The 24,895-nt window shown below is 38.7% G+C and overlaps 1 protein-coding gene across 2 annotated transcripts in view; it reads right to left on the bottom strand.

Annotated features, from left to right (window-relative positions):
- The window catches only part of mpped1 (metallophosphoesterase domain containing 1), a 39,733-nt gene extending 17,875 nt beyond the window's left edge, over positions 1-21,858 (bottom strand). The window contains exons 1-3 of one of the 2 annotated variants that reach the window (XM_042511562.1): positions 21,756-21,858; positions 11,532-11,895; positions 6,543-6,724 (exon numbers count right to left, since the gene is read on the bottom strand). In XM_042511562.1, coding sequence (XP_042367496.1) covers positions 6,543-6,724; positions 11,532-11,710 — 361 coding nt within the window. In that variant the 5' untranslated portion in view covers positions 11,711-11,895; positions 21,756-21,858. Of the gene's footprint in view, positions 1-6,542; positions 6,725-11,531; positions 11,896-13,359; positions 13,380-21,755 lie in introns of those variants that run through there. The other variant, XM_042511563.1, reaches the window with a different exon arrangement.
- Between the last annotated feature and the right edge of the window lie 3,037 nt (positions 21,859-24,895).

A 24,895-nucleotide genomic window follows, 5' to 3' on the forward strand; every position in this document is an offset into this window, starting at 1 on the left:
ACAGGGGCATTTCAACATCGCTTATGGTCGTCTTTTCTAGCTTTAAAGGCTCTTCAGGCTGCTCAAAGTGCTTGTTAGAACATTTGGCTTTACCTTACACACACACACAGGCATTCACAATAACTAAAAAGGTAAAATGTGAGTTTTATCAGTAAAGATGAAAAAAAAAAAACACCAAGGGAAATAAAGGCTTTTTTTAAAGCTGATGAAGTTTTAGCTATTTCATTTTAAATTCTGCATACTGAACATCTTTGCCGACTATATTTATATGCAATTCTTTTTTAATTGACTGGATTTGGTTTCACCTGTGAAATCTTGTGTCCCAGGATATCAACTGTTGTGGGAATAACAGGAAGCCTTCAAATACAATATTATCACGATACCTAAGTCATGATGCAATACTATTGTCACTGTAAATGTTTTGCTATATGCCTAATATTGTGATAACATTTATTGCGATTTATTGTGATTTACTACCTTTCATTTAACTGCAAATTAAATTAAATTAATTTGTCAACAACTATTTTTATTTTAAGGTTTCAGTTCGTCCATCCCACATCAGTCGTTTTTATTGTAATAAATTGTATCTACTGGACTACTATGGCGTATTAAAGCTACTGTAGATTTTTTTTTAAGAAAAAGAGGGCAATATTCTGAGAAAAAAAAGCCTGAATTTCCGAGAATAATGTCACAAATTTCCGAGGAAGCGAAAAAGTCGCAAATTTGTGAGAAAAAGTCAGAAAAAGTGTTTTCTGTTTTTTCGCTTTTTCACTCTGGATCAACCTCATCACACAGACGCTGCTGCCTGCTGGGTATTATGCCTGCAGTGCATGGACTTGTCAAATTAAACTTTACATTTGTGAAAGGGCAAGAGAGAGGGATGATGTACCGCAAAGGGAACCTGCGGCCGCTGCAGCAAGGACGTAACCTCTGTATGGGGTGTCCACCATTTTTTCTCCATGTTTTTAAAAGAACTTGTAACAATTTGCTCAAGGTTCAAAAGGTTTGAATACCTGTTAAAGAAAAAATGATGTCACTCCAGGTTTCAAAGGGTTAAAATAAATAAATAAAATTGTATGTCCTTAGCCCATATCAAAATAAAAAACACAAGTCCCTCCATAGTGCTTAATGCCTTCCCTGTTCTGCACCACCCACTCCCCTCAAATAAACAGTTCCTTATACATCACTAGTAAGTTTGCAGTTGTCTCCAACCACTCAAACTCTGGTCTTACACACTAAAGTTCAAGAAGTGTAGATTGCAGAAAAAAATACACAAACAAACACACACACACAAACTGTGGTGACATGGTGCTTGACAGCTGGACCTACATGGATCACCATGACAACAGGGGGCAGAAGTTTGGCATCAGACACCAGGGCTGTGAGCTGAGACTTTACCCAGGTAAGGTAGCTCTCCTCTGGGGAGAAGCCTTCTTCCTCCTCCTCCTCGATAGTCTTTTTAAACCTCCACCTTCTCTACCCCTGCCATCCCATCATTTTCCAGCTTCCTCTCTCCCTGCGTGAATTTCATCTCCTGCCTCCTCAGTCCTCCCCTCTCCTCCTCTCTTCTCCCCCTCTCTCCTGCAGCGTTCACTGTCCCTGACAAAGCCTTGAGCGGCTGCCAGCGGCCCCCGAGAGCCGACTGACTTCCTGCTAAAAATAAGATTCTCAGAGAGCTGCCACTGAGGGCTGAGACTGGAGAGAAGGTTGGAGAATGTGGGAAAAGAGAGGGAGGAATATGGAAAATGAGCAGTGAGAGGATGATGGGATGGAGGTGGAAGAATGAGTAAGAGAGAAAAGGGTGAAAAAGAAACCCTAACTAAAGAAAACAGGAGTAAAAGAGGAGATAAAGGAAAGATTGAGACTCCACCAGAGGGAAGATGAAGGAGCAGAAAGTTTGGGAGCAGATTACCTGACCGAGGCTCCGTAATGAATACACTAAACCCGATCTCTCTGTAAATCTGCTCTGCACACACTGAGCAGCAGGAGTTACATTCATCTCCAGAATGGGACGGCGTGTGTGTGACAGAGACGGGGAGCAGGAGGGAATGAAAGAGGGAGAAAGAATAGGAATAGCCAGATTATAAATATTTATACGAGCAGGCGAGAGGAAGAGCTGGCAGAGTTGCAGGGGAGAAGGAAATAACGGCAGAGGAGAGAAGGAAGGGATGAAGAGAGGAGAGAGTGACTTCAGAGGCAGCAGCAGGCGCGTTTGGCTCGGTTTATCTTTTCTTTCCCGTCTCTCCCGTTGCCTCTCTCGCCGCTGGAGTGCGGGCTAGCGGATTTGCAGCTCGCGCTCCCTGCAGCTCGCATGTGTGTGTGAGGAGGGGGAAGGACAACAAGTTCTCCCCTTATCTCCCCCCTCTCCGCTCCCCTCCCTCAGAGAAAGAGATGAATACACAAAGGCCTGCGCACCCGCTAGCAGGCTTCTGCCGCTTCCCGGGGAGGTTTGTGCCGGTGTTGATGACGCCGATGACAATGATGATGATGATGGCGATGATAGCGGGACTGCTCTGCTAGCTCCAATGTTGTAGATTCACCGATTCAACAGTTTTTCGTTGCGCGGCTTCGTACGAGGTCACATCATTCGGGTTTCCAACAGATATCACGTAGCGATGATAAGACTTACACTTGCTCCCAACTCAGTGCAGAGATAAGGTGCTTCCAGTGGAGGCTGCTGATGCACAAAGTCAAAGAAGAAAAGTCTGAGCTCAGTAGTCTCTACACCTCTGCCTGACAAAAGGAGACGACCAAAGAACGTACTGCAGCAACCTCAACGATTAAAAAAGCTGTTATTGAGTTACAGCAATAAAGAAGTAATATTTTATTATGACTAAATATCGGATATAGTAGAATTTTATCATGACAGTACATGATATGCTAAAACTGCCACTATATCGAGACTGTATTTACATTAGATGCTGAAAAAGTCACTATATACAGACAGTCGTACACCAGACACTGAAACTGCCACTATATCCGGACAGTAGTACACAAGATGCTGAAGATGCCACAATTTTCTGACAGTAGTACATGAGATGCTAAAACAGTCACTATGTCCTGGCAGTAGTATATGAGATGCTGAAACTGTCACTATCACTGTATTATTCAGCTGTAAAGTTGAGAAGGTGTTTGAAGTCACTTTTTCTTGTTTTACAGTCCGATGTTTGAGATTACTGTAAATTTCTAGGCTTGGCTCGTGCAAATACTGAAAATCAATGACGTGAACATTGTCAACAGCCAATACCCCTTTCCAGCACCATGAAACAGTGAACTTGGTAGATGGTAAACATGGAGGGGACCCTGGGAAGGCGCAAGACCGTAAATCTGTTCTCTTCTGCTGTTTCAAAAATATTTGTGGGCTGTGTCGAGACAGACAGACCGACCGATCAGGTGTTCTCAAACCTAATCATCAAAGGTTCATGTCTGATTTTTAATTAAGGTCACAAATAAAAATATGATACTGAAATGCTTTAGTGTGACTGAACTGTGGCTATACAGATTTGTGACATAGCTATAGCATCCCGCAGCCTAGGGTGATGCATCATTCCTGCACGTTCCATATGTATACCATGAAAAAAATGGCTATCTCATGAAAGCAAGAAGAAGAGCTCCCTTGTTTGTTGTATTTGGTGAAGAAGAATAGGATCGAGTTTAGGGACTACAGTACAAGCATGAGACAAGTGTCTAGTTTGCCTTTGTAGCACATGCACAGTCAATGCACCAGCACTGCATACAGTCATGGTGGAGACCTCTGCATAGTTGTCCTCACGGACCTTTGTGGGCATAGACAAATGACAAATTAGACAGTACTAGGACCCTCACAAGCTGTTTAAGCAGCAACTATGGATTGCTTTGACAAAGAAACTATAAAGAAAAGCAGAACAGAATGCAGCTAGATTAAATGTTTGTTGCTGAAAAACACCATCCATAAGTAGCGTTAACTAAAATTATGCTTTTGCGCACCAGTCAAGTTGCAGTTACAGTTTACATCCACATCTGTGAAAACATGGACACTTCACACACATCTTCCCCCAGATCACAGAAGATCTCTCCAATCAGAACGGTTTACAGATTAGAGTCACCGATTCAGTATCTGACCAAATGCCTCCCCCTCTGTTCCTGAGATATGACGTTGAAAAATGGACAGAAAACTGTTTTTGCAAAATATTATGATGTCCCAGTTAAGTTGACCTGTAACCTTTTAGATATAAAAAGTCATTACTTCATCATTTTATCCTATTAGACAAGAATTTGTTCAGAATTGTTAAAATTAGAATTTGTGAATTCACAGCGACCCATGATCACCAAATTCTCATCAGTTTATTCTGAAGTCCAAATGGATGTTAGTGCCAAATTCAAAGAAAACTCCCTCAAGGCCATCTTAAGATATTGTGTTAACAAGAATGAAACAAATCAGGTCAGAGTGACCTTTGACCTATGACTACCAAAATCTAATCAGGTCATGGCTAAGTAAAAGTGGACATTTGTACTAAATTTGAAGAAATTCCCTTATGGCCTTCTTAAGATACTGCATTCAGGAGAATGGGACATTCAGACATACAGACAACCTGAAAACACAATACCTCCAGCCACGGCTATCACTGGCACCGCTGCATGAGAAGTGAAGCTCTATATAATGAAAATCTTGAGTATAAAAAAGGGTAGGGAAATATTGAAAGCTGTGTGAGGATGATCTAGAGTGAACTTCGCTTGCCTGCTTTGTTTCAGCGGTTTGTCCCTGCTGTCAGTGTTAAACTACGCAGATGTGAAGTGGGACATCCCTGCCTGCAGTGTAACACAAACCAGACTCACACCGCAACACATCACACTTACACAACCTGACTGCAGCTTTTGCATGTTTAACACAAATCACATTCTTCTTTACATTACTGCGGTCCCTTTCCCAAAGCACAGCATCAGGTTTTACTTTGATTCTTTTCTGCTCTTCAGGCAGTCATTAGTTTCAATTGATGTGTTTGAGTTGCAGAGACCTCCTGTCCATCACAATGAATGATCATTTAACTTGAGTCTTTTGCCAAAGTTAGCCCTGTGCAGAAATGCAATAAAAAAAGCCCCAACTCTTTGTGATGTGTTCAAGGAACTCAGTGATTTAGACTCAGCTTGCACAAAGCACTGCATTCATGAGCTCTGCTGTCAGGAAATTGAACACAGAGCAAAACCTTCATTTCTTGCATTTAGAAAAATGTGCTGTTGTCGCAAATCTCTGATTTTCTCACAGTGTCCTTGAACTCACCAGGAAGAAAAGACTCAGATCTATTCACTGAGGAAATCGTTTTTTAAAATGCATGTCATGCGCTGGAAAATTACGGAACTGCCAGGGTAGAAAAATTGGAACTGATCAGTATCAGGTAATAACAGGTAATAAGGTTACACGTAATAAGAAGTTTCTCGTTATAATAAGATATTTTTCATGTTTTAATAGATATTTTCATGCTATGAAAATGTCTTCATGATATACAAAGAAACCTTTCTTGTAAAACAAAAAACCTGGCTATAACATGAAAATGTCTATTAAAACATGAAACCTTATAACCTGTTATTACCTGTAAAAACTTCTTATAACAAGAAAAGTGTATTGTTATAACATGTTATTGTAACATAAAACATCTTGTTATACCATAAAAATATGTTGTAAAAATGTGGAAAAACATCTTGTTATAGCATGAAGTTGTTATCTCCAAATTATTCTGGAAACTTTTCTTGTTATAACATGAAACTATCCTGTAAAAATGTGGGAAAATATCATTTAAAAAAGAACTTTTTTCTTTTTTTAACATCAAACATTAAATAAAAGATCTTGTTATAACATGAAAACTTCTGTTTTAACATGAAAATATCTCATAACATGACAATCTTGTATAATCTAGTTATAACAAGAAACTTCTCATGTTCTGACAAAAAATATCACGATAAAGCATGAAAACATCTTGTTATAACATGACTATCTTATAAAACCGTTATTAAAACTATCTAGTTATAACAACATGTTTTGACATGAAAACTTATTGCCTTAATATGAAACTATCTCTTACACATGACAATCTTGTAAAATTGTGAAAAATATCTAGAAATAACAAGACACTTTCCATGTTAAAAGCCACAATAAAATGTCTTGTTATAATATGAAAATATCTTGTGAAAATGTGAAAAACATCTTGTTATGATAAGAAACTTTTCATGTTATAACCTGTTTTTATTTTTTTGGCCTGGCAGTTCTACCTCTTCCATAGAAAACGATCAGCAGTGAAGTAAAGTAGATTTTTGATTTGCAGTTTAAATTACTGTGGAAACAATTTTAAAAAAGCTTACTGTAGCCCTGAAAGCCAAAACTTCAAAGACTCCTCTCCTGTTCAAAGTTTTCTTAAAAACTTTGAGCACAGCGCCCAGATTGAGTAAATTTAGCCTGGCACTGACCCCAGCCCTATTAATAGATCGACACGAGGGGACCTAGTTCGAGGAAACAGGGCCCTGACCTGCTCTGGATCCACACACAGACACTAACTCTAAGAGATGCTGACCTAGCCAGTCGTTGAACTTCTTGACCTCTGAGGGCAGACCCAGCTCAGTGAAGTCTCCAGCGTGGATGAACACGTCTCCGTATGGCATCTGGATGCTGTCGGTGCGGGAGTGCGTGTCCGAGATGCACACAAAGCGGGTGTAGCCCGGCGGCTTGGGCGTGTCATGGGGCATCGGGTCCACCCTGAGAACAACAGAAGAGAGGAAAGTTAAGGCCCAAAGGAAGGGAAAGGGGTCACTGCGACTCTGCAACAACACAGGAGACAGACACGCAGCCCTGTATGCAAAGTCTCTGCGGTGAGCGGCTGACAATGAAAGGAGGCGGAATTAGTATCCAGCAGAAAATCATCCCCACAGACCGAAGCAAAGGAGGAAACAAGAGACGCAGCGAGAAGCGAGAGGCCACAATAAAAGTGCGGCGCTAAGAGAGACAGAAAGAGAAATGTGGAGAGATAGAAAAAAAATAAAGCACAGATATAGAAAAAGAGCAGAGTCCTGTGGGATTTCCAGCAAGTGTGCAGATCCGCGGGGTCTCCAGGGGGAAGAGGGGAGCTGGTGAATAACCGTGGCCCACTTTAGTGAGCTTTCCTCCAGGTACGATAACACCCAGCCCTGCCTCCTCCTCCTCCTCTGCACCCCACCACAAGAGAGACAGAAAGAGACGAGTGGAAGTGGGAAAGGAGATATGCATCCATGTAGGACAGCCAGTAAGAAGTGTGAGTCACAAAGTAATGAAATACAGGCGAGGTTTCATGAAAAATGTTTCATTTCCTCTATTGAGTGTAGGCAAATGTAAAGAAATGTTAAGTGATGCTTGATGGAGCCCACAGAGAGACTCTCTTTCAGAGCATCACTATAAACATGTTTTAAAGACACTTTTCTTGGTTATACAAACTACATCTTAACTAAAGTTGAAACTAAAACTAAAGTTTTGGAAGTCAGAGAAGGCTAAGAAGCTGTCAGTTACCTCAAATACCAGGGTTGGGAATCAGCAGAGGCCCCAAAATACGATATTATCACAACACCTAACTCACGATACCACATTATCACCATACTTAAGTCACGGTACAATATTATCATGATGCTTGAGTCTCGATACAATATTATTAAGCTGCTTAAGTCTCGATACAATATCATCACGATACGTAAGTACCGTGATATTACTGTATCCAGGCTTAAGTCTGGATACAATACTATCACGACGCTTAAGTCTGGATACAATATTATCACAACGCTTAAGTCGGATACAATATTATCACGACGCTTAAGTCTGGATACAATATTATCACAACGCTTAAGTCTGGATACAATATTATCACGATGCTTAGGTCTGGATACAATATTATCACGATACTTAAGTCACGATACTTTATAAATAATAATAATAATAATTCTGTGAAAATATATATATAATAATAAATAATGATAATTACTAATAAATAAATTAAGTTTTGGGCATTTTCCCCTAACTACAAAAATAATAATTTTCTAAATATAATAGTTTCCTGGAACACTTCTTGCCAAGTTGCTCTTTGACCTTTTCCCATGTTTTCAAAAGAAAGTAAACCAATTTGGGGTTCAAAGGTTAAAATACTCTTAAAGGCGTCAGCACAAGAAAATTGACGTCAGTCCAGATTTTGAAGGGTTAAAAATCTTCCAGCGGCTCAAAGGGCATAATCCCTGACTGTCCAAGTCAGCTTTTAATGTGAAACATTGCAAGGAAGTGTTGAGCTCCATGAGCAATAGCTTTACGCTGATCATAAAAACTGCAAAGTTGCAACAGATTAATTAGTAACTAAGATGAGCAGCAGGTAATGATGACTATCACCGTAGAAATGTACACTATATGCTTAATTTATTCACACAGCAGGTAAACACAAAGGAAGTGTTGAGTTTGCAATAAGAGCAAACAGCAGCCACAGCAAATTAAAAACAAGGGCAGAGCCAAAGAGGCTTTGCACTTAAATATGATATAATATACATATGAAACAAGAAAATGATAAGTCAAGGCCTGCCGCTAACATAAAGCTGTTCCAGATCATCCATGAACTAGCTAGTTTTTCTTGTGTTGGTGATCCCAGGGGAATACTATGTAGCATACCCAAGTAGTATTCCTACTAGGAGTTGACTGATATTGTTTTTTCAGGGTTATCCATATCGATTATTAGTAGTTAATGAGACCGATAACTAGGGCTGGGCGATTAATAGATTTTATGGATGAATTCGAATTTGTGGTTCAGGACAATTTTTAAAAATGAAAACCTCTATTTTCGCCTCTGCCATGCCTTCCCAAAAAAGACACAGTGTGGTAATTCATTTGGAACTGCTTTCGGTTTTGCGGCGTCAGATCTCAAACAAACCACAGTCAGCTGCAAAGTTTATTTAAAGGCTGTTGCAACTAAAGGCAGCAGGGCGACCACTTTGTTCCAACATGTCAAACAGAGGCAGCAGCCGAGGGGAAAAATGTCTCACTCTGAGATGCATAAGACCGTGTCAACCCACAAACAAAAAAGCAGCCGACATTAGTGGAAGCATTTTCCCACTGTGTGCCGTACAACCACGTGCGTAATCTCCACGGAGGACCAGGGGTCACGTCCGCCCCAATATATGAAAGAGGGAAATTTGACGGAACATCCAACGGCAGCTGGTTAGAGAGTAAATACTGAAAATGCACAAAAATAGTTATTGTTTTGTTTTCATAAAACGAATGTCTCCGAATACAGACTGTTCGCCAGGTGTGTGTGTGCGCGTATTTGGATACTAGAGCGCAGCTCGTGCCACACATTAGTGTTTGAGCCAAAGTAACTGAGCCCAAGTGATTAATTTTCCTTTTTTAAAAAACTGACAAAATTCAGTTTGCCTTTAATTGTTACTGCTAAAATCAAAACTAAAACTTGTTTTGAGAAATGTTTTTGTCATTTGTAGTTTGTTTTAGAGAAGGAAATAAAAATCGATTAAAATCGTAAATCGGGTTTGGTGTGAAAAAATCAAAGATTTTAGTTTTAGGCCATATCGCCCAGCCCTACTATAACCCATATTTGGAACCCATCTGCATTTACAGTAGAAATGAAAATCTTTCTGTCTATATTTAGAATTTGGAATATAACAAACTCCAAAACAATACTTGTTTAAATGCTTTTAGCAAATGTTTAAGCAAAACTAAAACATCATATACAGAAAGTTCCCTGCAACTTTGTGAAAATTTATATCGTTAAATTTAAATAGTACCCTCAGGTTTTACAAAATAAAAGTTCCTCCCATGCTGACAGTTTCTTTGCACTTCTTAGTTAATTTTATCGTCGATTATTAAAATAAAATGCTGGTACAGATAATTGGCAAAATGCCAAATATCGACCCTGGTAATCGGCCAGGCGGATAATCTCGTCAACTCCTAATTCCCACAACCAAACATTGCGGTTTTATATTTTTGTTCAGTTGCTAGGGATGTAACCATGCATCGCGAGGCGGTTAAAAATCAATAAAAAGTATGTGAGATTCAAATCGGTGAAATGAAAAATGAACTGCGATACTGTTTTTGAACAGCAGAGGGAATCATCTACATATGCCATTGCTTGCTTGACCTGCTATGTCACTATGTGACGTCCTACGTTATGTCTGAGACCTCGCCAACTTAGATAAGACAAAGCAAAGGCAGCAAAGAGTCTGTGATGGGCGATATTGAAATAGAAGACGCACCCTCCAGTTTCTACCTTCTGTTACTGAAGTAAGAGTACTAATACCTCAGTGTGAAAGAGCTCTGTGACCTCTACCAGTCACATGTCTAAGTATGTACGTACAATCAGGAAAATGTATTTGAGCATTAAAAATAAGAGTTCTCAATGCAAAAAAAATTAAATCAATGTAATAAATCAAAATTGAGAAGCTGGAACCATGAAATGTGTTTTGCATGAAAAACAACGGGCTTAGTGATTCGTCAGTTTGTTAGTTAATGAGCTTTAGAGTTAGGAGTATTTTTTACACTGTGACAACTAGCCCTTTGAACCCTGGATCTACATCACTTTTCTTGTGCTGCTCTCAGATGCATTTTACAAGTGAACCTTAACCCTTTGAAACCTGAGCATAATGGCTTTATTTCCCTCTAAAACATTGGAGGGTGATAAGCTCTTTAACCAGAAATGGACCAGAAATTTGTAAAAAGTTAAAAGAAAATCACTGGAAAATATTTTTAAAAAGTACAGAAACAAGTAGAAAAGAAAACAGCAAGAAAATGACCTCAAGAAAGTGCAAAAAAAATTAGTAAATATATAATTCTAAGAATTCTTATTACAGTTTTCTGAACAGTTCTGTCTCAGAATTTTTCAGCTATTTTTCAGATCAAATCCTTCTCACCTTTTATAATTTTTTGCAGTTTGCGAGAGATTTCTTGCCAAGTTGCTCATTATGTATTTCCTGTTCCCATTTATTTAAAAGACATCAAGCCACAATTTTCACATGATTTTGAGGTTAAACTGATTGTGAAAGGCATCTGAAAGCACAAGAGAACTTACGCTGATCTAGGTGTTAAAGGATTAAACGCTGAGCAGATTAGTTTGGTCTCTTTCAAAAAACATTTGGGGAAAAAAGACAAAGAGCAACTGAGCAAGAGATGTCCCGCAAATAGCAAGACATTAGTAGAATTAGAAAATCTTTTTTTTTTTTTTTTTTTTTTACTGGGGGAATATGTCTATATTTTTTTTTTGTTTTTTTGTTTTTTTGTTTTTTTTTTTTTTCAAATAAATTTCTTGCTAATTTCTGGCTTACTTCTTAAGTTGCTTATTGCCTTCTTCCCAAGAAAGAAATAAAAGAAATCAGGCCATTCAACAAGGTTTCAAAGGGTTAAACTACATCCAGGATGCACAGATAAATTATCAGAGGAAATGTGAAGCAAAAGGTCCAGCATGAAATGTGCCATGAGTGTAACTGACAGCTGTCTGCTCCTGTAGGCAGCCACATTATGAGTGTGTGCAGGCATGTTGGTTGTGTGGACTCACATGTGGACGTGTGGTGGCTGGAAGCGTCCCTGGTTGATATTGTAGAAGGTGAAGGCCTGAGTGGGGTTGGTGCTGTATTCATCCACTTCCACCGCTGTCCTGCTGCCTCGCTGGGCGTGCGACTGGGCCTGCGACTGCTGCCGTCTGGCCGCCATGATCTCTGACAGGGTAAAGGCCATGGCACTGGGTCTGAAGGAGAGCAAGGCGTCGGGGCAGGAAGGTTAGCAGCTTGTTGCTTTTGATGTCGGATGGTGGGCAGAACGTCTCGGCCTGGGAAGAGGCTCAAACCCTTGTTGAAGCAACGGTCACAGTGAGCTGCACATCACCTCCTCCCTCCTCTTCCTCTTCCTCTTCTTCTGGGCACCTGAGAGAAACGCAACAGAGCACAGCTGATATGAAGAGAGTGAAAAGACGGCAACCTGTGATGGGCATGTTTCATAGTTTTCTCATAATTTATAAGATAAACTGTAATCTAATTTACCCCCGAGGCGCGCTTTAATACTACACACACTCGTATTGGTATGCGCACCAAAAGCGCTTCTTTGAAATCCAGCTTTTAAAAAAAATATTCATTAGAATGATTTTCTACTTTCATCAGTCCTAATCATAAATAACAAATATTCATTAATTTTTCAGAATTTCAACCCTTTAAATGCCAGGTTTTTGTCATGATGCAACTGTGTTTTTAGATGTAAAAAAAACACAACAAAATTAAAAAAAATATTTTTCAATGATAACAGCCTGATAAATGTCAATTATTAGCAGCAACACTACGACAGAGCACCTAGTGGAAATAGCATGTATTTTCTCCATATGCCAAAATAATTAATATTTAATTTTTGTTGTTGTTTATCAATGTTTCTTCAAAAGTTATCATTGTTATCTTCTTATTTAACTCTTTTTCTCCTTTTTTTGTCTGGTTATAAAGTTATTAATGATCTCGTAGCAAGCAGGAGGCTGGGTAGGAACTTGTTTCAGATGTATCATGTTCAAGCTGTATTTTATTTCATTTTTTTGGTGATATATTTGGAAAATAAAAAAGACCTGGATAAAAAAAAAAAAAAGAAAAAACAATACGTCATCATGGAAAATAGTAAAAATGACAAATTCTGAGGAAAAAGCCCAGAATGACAGCCAGACAGAAGTAATGCATGTTTTTATGCTTGATGACTGTGGGATCAAAAATGTCAGTTTGAATGGGTTTCAATTGAGCATTTCTTGCACTTAACAGTCTGAATGTAACAATTTAGTTTCCACAGTGTATTTTAGACTTATTGTAGGAGCTGAGCTGGAAATTCACAGATTAAACAAAAATACACAATCTTGCTAAAATGTATGCTATATGCATGAACACAGCCAAAATTATCAAAATAATGAAGAATGAAAAGCTGAAATGGCACAAAACAGTCCTTAAGTGTGAACTATATAACTTTATGTTACATTTAGATGAAAATGATGACAGAAATAAACAAACTTGCAGATTTCACACATCTCCGCAATTCAAAACAGCCAGTTTTCTACCAATAAGTTACTGTTGCTGTTAGCAAAACGTCAAATAAAGTGTTGTTTGAGTATTAAAGCTGTAAACATGTTGCAGTATAAACTACAAATGAAGCTGAAGCTGAAAATAAGCAGAATATGGAACAAAGATGGCCGTGCCCACAGCCACACACTCACCCTCACCATGTTCACTTAACCTTCATTTGCCGTCATTTAAGTTACAAACATGTAATTTATTCGGTTTAAAAGTTACTCAGTAGCACTCTGACAACATGTTACCATTTACCTTTGTAAGTTATTAACTCTTTTCTTTCTGTTTTTGAGTTACCTGGAGCTTTGTTCCTGTTTGGAGTTTGGCAAAAGTTGCTGCTGAGGGCGGAGCCTGGCCTAATGCCCCAGGCTAGCAAACGGACCAAACCAAGAGCTCTGGCATCAAGGTGGGGGGGGGATCAGGGTTTCCCTGTGCCACTTTTAGTTATCGTCTATCTAGTTCTCCCCCTGTGTGTTTCATTTGGTCTGCTCAGCCAGTATATATGTTGCCCCAGTGTCTGTTCTGTTAAGTCTGTTAAATCAATTAATGGTAGTTTTGTTTGCTTTGTTTTACTTTACATTTATTATGAATATCCAGCTACTAGTTGCACTACTCTTACAGTAAGTTACTGTATCATTTTTACAGTAACTTATTGTGAAATATTAGTTACATATGGTGAAATCCTGAAAATAATTAACAGTGGCAAGAGATGCTGTGATTCTTTTCATGATTTCACCAAATGTAACTGTAGTGTTTCACAATAAATTAAACTGATGAAACTGAAAAATGATACAGAGATATAGATTCACTGTAAAATGTTTGACTGTACATTTACAATATAGTGACATATTGTGAAGTTATTACAGCTACATTTGTCAAAACCTAGAAATAATTAACAGCGTATAGAGATGCTGTAATTATATCCAGGGTTTTAAAGGACATAACTGTAATAATATATTACTGTAAAAAATTATACAGAGATAGAGATAAACTTTAAAATGTTTGACTGTATATTCACAATTAATTCCTGTCTACTAGTTACATTAATTTACAGTAAGTTACTATATCATTTTTACAGTAATTTATGCTGAAATATTACAGTTACACCCCGTGAAACCCTGGAAATAATCACAGTATCATTGTTTCTATATCACTGTATCATTTTACAGTATTTTATTGTGAAATATTACAGGTAAATCCTAGAAAATCCTGGAAATAATTAACAGTGTGCAAAGATGCTACGATTATTTCCAGGATTTCAGTGGATAATGCTGATAATGCAGAGGACATGCTGTTAAATCTGTGAGGACCTGTGTCTTTGCATGGAACTTTATGCTTCATCAATCATGCATTATGCAACATAATACACATATTAAAATGAACACAAATTATGTATATTTACATATTTGTAGAAACACACAATGTTTAACAATCTAGAATCGGAGAATTTTACTTTTTCTTAACAAAAACAAACAAATTACTCAAAACTATTATTACATAAATATATTAGTTTACAACTAATCAATTAATCCTAACTATGATGCTATCTGGCCTCATATCATATTTATATATTAGTGATATTTTGCCCAGCTCTACAGTCTAATGGGATGTTTATTTGGGCATCCCCAACAACAAGTTGAGGAAAACAATTCTTCCTCAGCAGCCTGACTGAAAACACTGAGAGGAAGTGGCTGTAAAAGGCAGAGTGTGAAAACACCAGTATGCCCAAACATTTGTTGGTGATGCGTTCCATGTAATGACAGACTGTGGTGTTTCTGAAAGCTCACAGGCGAGCTCTTCGTCTCCTCCAGCTACTGTAGTACAAGTGCATCTGTTAGCTTATGTTAAATCTGATATTTCATGTATCTGAGCCACACAAGCAGCCTGAGCATTTACACCTTTAATAAGAAGCCAAATGAAAAACAGATAAGCAGCAGAGTGTTCTGCAAATTGTTGCTCAAGAGCTTCGGTGATATATTGCTTAATTTTTTTCTATTTTAAATGTTTTTCTGTTTCCTGTAACAAACAGTTTGGTCTTTTCATTTTTGCAGCAGAGATATAAAATAATCAAGTGAATTAATGAAATCCTTTAAACCTGCGTCCCTGGTGTGTGAGGCCTGCGCGTGTGTGTGTAGCCCATTAAGAATGGATTCAGCTGTGCAGCTCATTTTCGGAGGCTCTGGCGACCGCTGCGAGGGAGCGTAGCCGCTGAGAGATGCTGAGAAGAGGGGGACGTTGGAGACGGAGGTGATAATTTGGGGACAGACAGCTCTGGCAAAGTCTTCCTGGACCGCCATGCGATGTCGGCGCGCCATCTCGATTCTTCATTCACTGCAACCTCACACTGACAGCACACTGACATGACACATACACACTTCACACTGCGTCTTTTTTTTTTCGTCACGGGCAAATCCCAGCATGCTCGGGAGATGTGTTTCAGGAGTGCCTTCATTACGTGTGTGTTCTGTGTGCACACAGGTTGATGTGTGTGTGTGCATATTTCAATGTGTTTCTGTTGTCATGAGTGTGACAGTGACAGCCCCTCACACTACCAGTGTGAGACAGAAAGATGCATTAGCAGATGCTGCGAGATTATAACACTGGGCCCAAATGTAGCTTTCTTCATCATGTAGGTGACAAAATACAACTGAAGCGCCAGCTCCCAAACATTAACAGCAGCCCAAAATCAGTCCCTCTGACTCTGTGTAAGGCAAAATGTTCTGTTCCTTATATCTGACGGATTATTACACCCGGACAACACTTATCTGTGATAGCATTTGATTAAATCTGAATCCTCTTCTCCGCATGTGTGACAAAAGTTTAAAATAACTCAGATATCCCATTGAAACTGTAATTGTGTTGCATTACTGTTGTCATTTAAAGGCCCATTGTGTCAGATTTAGGGGGATTTAGTGGCATCAAGTGGTGAGGTTTGCACATTGCAGCCAGCTGAAACTTCCTCCACTCAGAATTCCTTTGGTGTTCATAGTTCAGCAGGTTTTTAGCGGGAGCTAAATTATCCGTAGAGATCTCTCCCCCTCCAAAACAAATTGACCTAGTCATTTAAACCGGTAAAAACACTGAATAAAACAGATTCATGTTACAAATCAGTGTTTCTGAGATGCTGTTTGGCTTGTTGTCAACAGGTCACTCAAACAGCACCTGCTAATGTGTGCTCAGCTTTTCTCTCTGATAATTCAGAAGGTTTTTACTGGGAGGCCAAACATCAGCAGAGGTGTCTCTGTGGTCATTTTTGTCTCTTTGTAGTTGTCTTACATCTCTCTCAATAGTTTTACATCTCTTTGTGGTCGTTTTACAAATCTTTGTGGTCGTTTGTCATCTCTATGGTCGTTAAGCATCTCTTTGTGGTCATTATGTGTCCCTTTGTGGACAGTTTGCATCTCTTTGCAGTTTTTTTGTATCTCTTTGCATTTACTTTGCATGTCTTTGTGGTCATTTCCCATATCTTTGTGGCAGTTTTGTGTCTTTTTGTTGACATTTTACATCTCTTTGTAGTTGTTTTGCATCTCTTCTTGGCAGTTCTGTGTATCTTTATGGTTGGTAAGCGCGTGTTTGTGGAAATTTTGTGTCTCTTTATGGACATTTTTGCATCTCTTGGTGGTTGTTTTCCCATCTCTTTGTGACAGTTTTGCATCTCTTTATGGGCATTTTGCATCTCTTTTTTGGACATTTTGCATCTCTAGTTGATTTGCATTTTGCATATCTTTGTGGTTGTTTTGTGTTTCTTTGTGGTCATTTTGTGTCTCTTTGTAGTTGCTTTGCCTCTCTTTGCGGTTGTTTAGCATTTCTTTGTGGTCATTTTGCATCTCCTTGTTGTCATTTTGCACCTCTTTGTGGTGATTCTGTGTCTCTTTGTAGTCATCTTGCATATCTCTGTGACTGCATCTCTTGTTATCATTTTGCATCTCTTTGTGGTTGTTACATGTCTCTATGTGACAATTCTGTGTTTCTTTACAGCAGCTGCGTCTCTTCATAGACATTTTACATCTCTTTATGTATGTTTAATGTTTCTTTGTAGCTGTTTAGCCACTCTGGGTGGTTGTTATCCATCTCTATGTAGTCGTTCTGTTCCTGTTTGTGGACATTTTACATCTCTTTGTAGTCGTCTTTACGTCCCCTTGAGCCAATCATTCATCATAGGGCTCATAAATCCATCTGTGGGGAAGTCCATCCAAACATTGTTCCCACTTGTTCAATTCATTGTGTCAATACTACAATTATACAAACGACACAGAATTGTTGGACAGAGACCAGGGACTGTCTGTATCTCTTCGTGGTCTTTTTACGTATCTTTGTAGTTTTTTTTGTCTCTTTGTAGTCGTTTTGTGCTTCTTTGTGGCCTTTTAGCATCTTTTTGTAGTTGCTTGCATCTCTCTCTGGTTGTTTTGCATTTCTTTGTGGTTGTTAAGTGTCTCCATGGGGTTGTTTTGCGTCTCTTTGTAGTTATTTGACTGACTTGAACAAGAAGAAATGTTAGCAATCACTTCAAATAGAGGATCTGGTCCAGGTATCCCAAACCCCTTGGACCCATTCATCAATCCATCCGTGGGACAGTTTATCCACGCATTTTCTACATTTCTGTGATTCATTGCATCAAGACTACAAATACAGCAAAAATACTTGCTACTGGAGAGACACTGTGTTGCAGTGAGGAGAGGGATATGACAGCAGACTTCTGGCCCAACTTTGAACGTGGAACTCATAACAGATATAAACACTTTTTCTTTAGATGCAATCTGATGATTTGTCTGACAGCCTGGTTTATCTGAATCATCCTGGACTGTTAAGTCAATCAAGATGAAAACACAGGCTTGTAGCTCAGGGTTATAAAACAGAACCAGAGTTTTAGTTGTGAGTGCAGTTCCAGGGTTTCCTACACATTAATTTACTAGTGGCAGCCTGCCACAATTAAAATATCTGCCGCCACATATTGATTTTATATTTTTGGAGCTGAACTGTTCATTAGGAATGTTATTGGAATACATAAACTGCTTGGTTATTCATCGCACCACACTCTCATAGCATGGAGTGTACTCTGGGCACAGATGGAGCAGCAGAACATCATGCACATTGAAAAGGGCACTGAAAGTCAAACTTAATTCTTAACTGCGTGTGGCCTTAAAGTTTGAATTTACTCGCCTCGGCAGCAGCTGCTCCTCTTATCCATTGATCTGATCTGATCTGATCAGTACTGACTGGTTTGTCAGATCAGTTATCAACACCACAAGTCAAACTCCCCAAACTGCTGCTGAGTTAAAAGTAACGTGAAGCGGCAGCGTTTGTCTTAATGACTGAATTTAAAGAGGGGGAATATAATGATAAAAAAGGGACACACACACTAACACAATAAAAAAACGTAAAATGAAGCAAAATGAAGGTTGCTCCCTACACACACACACACACACACACGACAATTCTATGCAATTTAGAATCCAAATGCAGAAATAAAGGAGATATTATCTGGATGAATTTGCCTGTTACGAAAGGTGCATGTATACCACCGCGGTCAAAGGTGACACATAACTCAACCTGTCTATTTGCATGATGGAATATCCAGGTGCAAAGTAGAATTCATAGAACCACATTTAAGTTTGGAAGTCTTAACTTAATTTGTATTGAATACTTTTCACTTTAATGTATCAAATTATCTTAATATTTTAATACTATAATTTATTTGAATTCTATTTCATTTATTTTACCTGGTCAGTATTATTTTTTGCTGTTTTGGAAAGTATTATGCTGAGAATGGTTACATACAGAGAATGGTTATGAGTTTACACCTACAGTCAATCTACACACACTTCTTGTTTTTACATAAAATACTAAGTAACACTTAACAGGACCACCTCCAGTTAAAAGGAATGTCCCTTTACTTTAAGGGACTCTTCAATATATTCTCAAATTTTCAGTCATAGATTGTTTTCAGGCATATGAGACATATTCCCTGGCAGAACATTAGTGTCTCACTGTTTTCTGGAAGTCCACAGCGAAGTGCAATTCTGCCTTTGTGTAGGGTTTATATGCCCGCTTTCTAAAATCATATTCAAGCGCACTGATTTGCAGAGTTACCTCAAACTCAAGAACTGATCACTTTACACTTGAATTGGACAGAGCATATCGTCCACATATCTGTATCATTTCATGATTTTTTTTTCATGACTGAATATAAAACCGTGCACAAAGAAGCAAACATAAACAATTTCCATCCATGCTTGTGCCCTTTAGAAAGAAATTACCATTAAAAATGAAATAGATCAAAATACAGAACGAAACAACAATCAGAATAATTATTTTTCCGTGTCAGGAATTTGGAACAGGTGAAAATATCATTGTTGTTCCTGAACGTGCAAAAAAATGTCTGATTTTGGTCACGGCCCACACTGGCACAAATATTAAAGAAACCACACAGACTTTATGGACAAAGATGAGAGACATTGATGTCAGTCAGGTACCAGAGAGGATCCAGCTTAAGGGCCCCTAAATCCTGGGCAACCCTAAACCCTAACCCTTGAGACAAGATGAGATGAGATGAGATGAGAAGAGAAGAGAAGAGAAGAGAAGAGAAGAGATGAGAAGAGAAGAGAAGAGAAGAGAAGAGAAGAGAAGAGAAGAGAAGAGAAGAGAAGAGAAGAGAAGAGAAGAGAAGAGAAGAGAAAAAAGAAACGGAAAGAGAAGCCTCTGTCAGCAGCAGCAGTTTAGACCAGAACAGTCCTACAGAGATCCCCCTTTTCCACCAACATGGAACCAGCTCTGTTCTGGTTCCCCGATCTTATTTTGAACCATTTAGAGCATTTTAACCAAAAATAAATTCCTTCAGAACCCGAAAAGTTGGAGACTAGACCTGCAGAGTAAACTGTGCTGCATTAGTTGATGTGTCATATTCTACAGGTTGGAAGGAAAGGACGGAGAAGGCAACAATGGAGATTTCAAGCAAGCAATGGTCTCATTAATATTTGCTTGCTTTCGGGTAAAAACAAAAATCTGCAATAACGTAACAAAACGTTTCAAGGTGGTACTGTAATCTACAAATGCGCCTCTACTGTTTATTTCCACTTTTCGTTGTGCAACACCTTCCATCCATCTCCATCCTTTATTACAGTGGTTTCACTTGCAGGCTGGTGCCAAAAATTCTGAATGGAATGGGTGCAGGAAAAGAGCTAATTTGGTGGGAAAGGGGTAAGAGACAGAGGCATATCTGTCCTGTCCTGTTGGCGAGGTTCTATATAAACGCAGAAGGCGAGCAGAGTATCTGATTGATGCTCTCGGCTCTCGGGCACATTCTCATATTTAACAAGCGGCCGTCACATTAAGCAGTAGCAATCTCCTCTGCTTCTTCTCTCCTTTTCTGCTACATATGGAAACACACGGAAAATTAAAGTGCATCTAAGTGTGCTGCTGTATTACAGACATCTGTTTTATGCACAGAGATGTAGCTGGTGTGGTTTAGAGCCGTGGCTCTGTGAAATATGTTGAGGTGAAAATCACATTTAGATAAATAATACACATTCAAACAAGATGGAATAATTCTAGAGAAAAAAATACGAACAGATGATTTTTTTCTGTGTGCTTTTCCTGTTGTTTTTTTTTTTATCCTATTTGGCTAGTTTCACCTTTAATAAACTCACACATGGTTTATTTCAATTAATTGGTTCCCTTTGAAAACCTGAGCAAAATGGCTGGATTTCTTTCAAAAATGGGAAAGAAAGCAATAAGCAACAACAGAAAACTATCTATCAAGAAATTTACAAAAAATAAACAAAAAATATACAAAAATATATTTTTTAAAGCAAACAAAGACCCAGAAATAATAATTATATATAATAATCATAATAATTTGTTCTATAATTTTAAATATATCAATGTTATAATTCCTAGCTTTTTATTTTTTTTCCGGACATGTTTTCCTAGAATATTTCCTTAGCTTTTTTTGTTTGTATGTTTTAATATATGTATATGTATATATATATATATATATATATATATATATATATATATATATATATATATATATATATATATATATATATATAAATAAATTTACTAATTTCATGCAATTTGTGGCAAATTTCTTACCAAGTTGCTCATTGCCTTTTATCCCATGTTTTTTGTAAGTAAAACCCACCAATTTGCTCAGCGTCCAGTGTTAAAACACTTGTGAAAGGCGACAGCAGCACATGAAAAGTGATGTGGCTCCAGGTTTCGAAGGGTTAATTCAAATCAGACATTAAAATTATTTTAGCTGAATTATCAAAGTGTCCAGTGCATTATCAGCTTCGTGCACATTTTGCAGAAGTTTCCCTGTGTTTAACTCAACTGATCAAAGTTTGGTCCCACCGGCTGCAGCGGCTGTCTCTGAGTGAGGCATGCCGGGAGCTGCGGAGTCTCCGCTCTGCACCGGGCTCACACTTTGCCCTTTGGATGTCACTGAAATCAGATCTAACTTAAAAGCGTTCCTGTTGGAGGCGTTAGATGTGTGTGTGCGCACGCCCTCATTAACATCAGAGCCCCTTCACATGTGCGCGAGACATCACATAGGCAGCAGCGGATCCTGATTAACCCGCGAACACGCAGCCCCGTGCGGGTTCAATGCAAGTCTGTGCTCGCGTGCACAATAAGAGCCCTCTGCATAAATGCACGTAAAAGAAAAAGATGAAGAGAAAGAAGGGACCTACCGGCTCCGTGGTCAGCTGCAGGCTGCGCGGTGGCGGATATGCAGAGAGGACGGTGGGTGCGCTCAGAGGCACGCGCTGGTCAGTTTGAATGCTGGACCCCGTGGTGCACCGGCTGAGCGTCGCGAGGAGATCTGCGTCCTCTCTCTCTCTCTCTCCCTATCTCTCTCTCTCTATATCTCTCTCCCTCCCCTATCTCTCTCTTTCCCCTATTTCTCTCTCTCGCTCTCTCTCTCTCGCTCTCTCTCTCTCTCTCTCTCTCGCTCTCTCTCTACAATGAGGAGGAGCAGGAGGAGGGAGGAGCGGGAGCTGCTGCGCGGCTCCACACAGCTCATTCCCGGTCACACAGCAGCAGAGATCACCATGCAGCTGACACCGGGGCCACGGGGGCCACGTCCATTATACTCCCACAAACCTCTGACAAATATTTACCTGTAAAATTTTAGTCACTCAGGTATCATCACATTTCACATTTCATCATAATGATTACAAGCCTACCCTTTCTGTCTTTTTTTCTTTTCCACAGATGGAAGATGCATTAGTATACTCTCTTAATTTCAGTAGCCGTAAAGCCTGTTTTTTTTTTCTTCAGAAGTGCCAGTTCCGAAGAAGGCTATTTGCAGATAAAAATGATCAATAGTAAAAGCATTCATTTGGCAGAACGACCCCTGCCAGTGTTACATCAGGTATAGAGAACTGTGGGAATGAGTCCTCTCAAAGAGTTTTTTTTTTAACGTGTTTTGGTTAGAAGCTTGAAATAAAGTCTGTGGTTAACACAAGCTAAAAACACTTTCATGTCTTGTTTTATGATATAAAATATGGTGTTAATTTGTAAAGACTATCTCGCTAAACAAATTTTGTAAGTAGCCCCATTATTCTTTGCAATGATCCAAAATCCAACTGAAAAATCCCATAGGCTTTTTAACAGGAGAACCAGGGCGATGCTCACGTCTGCATCGGCCTTCAGAAAAGCTTAATCCCTGGAGCACTGTTGTTATACCATAAGCCAGAAAAAAAATGCTGTATGATTCTGGAAACGATGTATATGCTACATTTGCACGTTAGGGTCCCAGCTGGTGACTAACATCATTAAACACTGATATTTGTTTGATTTAGGTTGTGACGCTGGGTGACCAAATTTTAATGGCAGGATGTCTATTGCCAACTTCAATTTAATGTGGAACACTGACGACGGATGGTGGTGATTATTTGTTGGTTTTAAGATTTGTTTTCAAGTAATCAAAATGCAATGTCACACAAGCATCTCATGCCAACGTCATGATGTAGACTAACCGGTCTTCATGATGTAAGTCATCTCTCTGCCATCATGTTGGCATCAGGTGCCAGCTGAAATATGTTAAAACTTGACATTTTAACAACAAAATGAAAAAAATTAAAAGTGTATTCATTATACAAGAACAATGCCAACATTTTGCTCTGGTGACTGTTAGTTATTACTGATGCATCAGGGTCTGCTGTGAATACAGCAATTTATGTTGTAGCCTCTTTAAGTATAAGATCTTATACTTCTTCGAGCAGTGGTAGAGAGCCATGTCAGTAGGTAGGTTTCCATTACAGATTTGTGCAAAAATTTAGTGATATTTTTGAAATGTCAAAGAAACACAATTGTAAGATGACTGTGTTTCCACTGAGTGATGTTCTGAGACTTCTCCTCTGATGATAACATTCCAAGAAGCATGGTGATGGATGTTCAAAACATTAGCAGCTTTATTTCTGTTGCAGCCACCACACTAGCCATCATTATTTCCAATCCAAGGCCATGTAGGCGTGTTATGGAGCCATAATGGAAAGGCAAGCCTCTTATATGTGGGAGCGGCCACGTATGAGGGATTTCTGGGATGTGATAGTCCACAATTTCACAGATAGTGAAATAATAATAGAATAATAAAAGTAGATTAATAATGTTTATTTGTACATTACTTATCAAAAGCAAGGTGACAAAGTGCTTCACACATAAAATAACAACGATAAAACACAAGCACGCACGCACACACACAACTGAACTTCTACGAATAATGGATAACTAAAAACACAAAGGAAAAATGTGAAAGCAATGCCTCAGTTTAAAACTGAATTGTCGATTCAAAACTTACATATGATGTGCTCAACTTTTGAAGAGTTGTGTGATGCAAAAACACGTCTTGTAGCTCCTGCTGCATCACGAGGGAGCCAGTTCCTACTGACAAGCACATAGCCGTAGCATCATGTGACCTAGAAAAGACAAAAAAGTGTTTCCATTGTAGTTTGGACAAATATGGCTTTTTGGAATCGCCTGAAATACCACCTCATGTGAGGGTAAAAGCTTGGGATAAATTAGAGTTTTTTCAAAATTGACATGCTTCTATCAGGCATATTTTAAATAAATATTATATTATTATATATATTTTAAACACATATTAGGGGAAATGGAAACCTGCCTACTGTGGATCTGTTGTAAGATTTAGTTTCTCTTTATTTCTAGTATGAACACACAAAGGTTCAGGGGCAACTTTCTATAGCAGCACCTTACAGATAAGGTTAACCTGCATGTCATAAAAAAGATGGAGAATGACATCAGGGGATGTGTGCTTTGGTACTGAGGTGAGGCCCCTTATTTGTCTGTCTCCTACTTCAGGCCCACTCTTTCAAAATCTGTCCTGGTGAAACAGCCAGCCCACTAATCAATTCACAGAAACAATCAGTGAATCAGTTACTTGTTGAAGTTATTTAAAGACAGCATTTTTAAATATCCGTGCTCCATTTATGTGTTGCTTTTCTTTGTCCACTGAAATAATAAACTGAATCCCTTTGAGTGTGAGCTGTTTGTTGGACAAAAGAAGCTCTTTGAATATTTCATCTCACACTGCAAATTGTGATAATTATTTCGCAATATTTTCTGACATTTTACAAAACAAACAAAAGCTGCTCTTAAAGTTTGAGATACTTTTACTTGAGTGATTTCATTTTGTGGTACATCATGATACTTCTGCTCCACAACTTTTATTTCACAGTAGTACTTCTTACTTTGAAGATCAAGGTTTTATACACAAAATCTATGAGTTTATTAAATATGATGCAGAGTTGTAAATAAAATCAATCAATACTTCACTCACAGAATGACCATATGACCATCAGTATATCAG

Source organism: Plectropomus leopardus, chromosome 22, assembly GCF_008729295.1.
Source record: "Plectropomus leopardus isolate mb chromosome 22, YSFRI_Pleo_2.0, whole genome shotgun sequence".
NCBI classification, from domain to species: Eukaryota; Metazoa; Chordata; class Actinopteri; order Perciformes; family Serranidae; genus Plectropomus; species Plectropomus leopardus.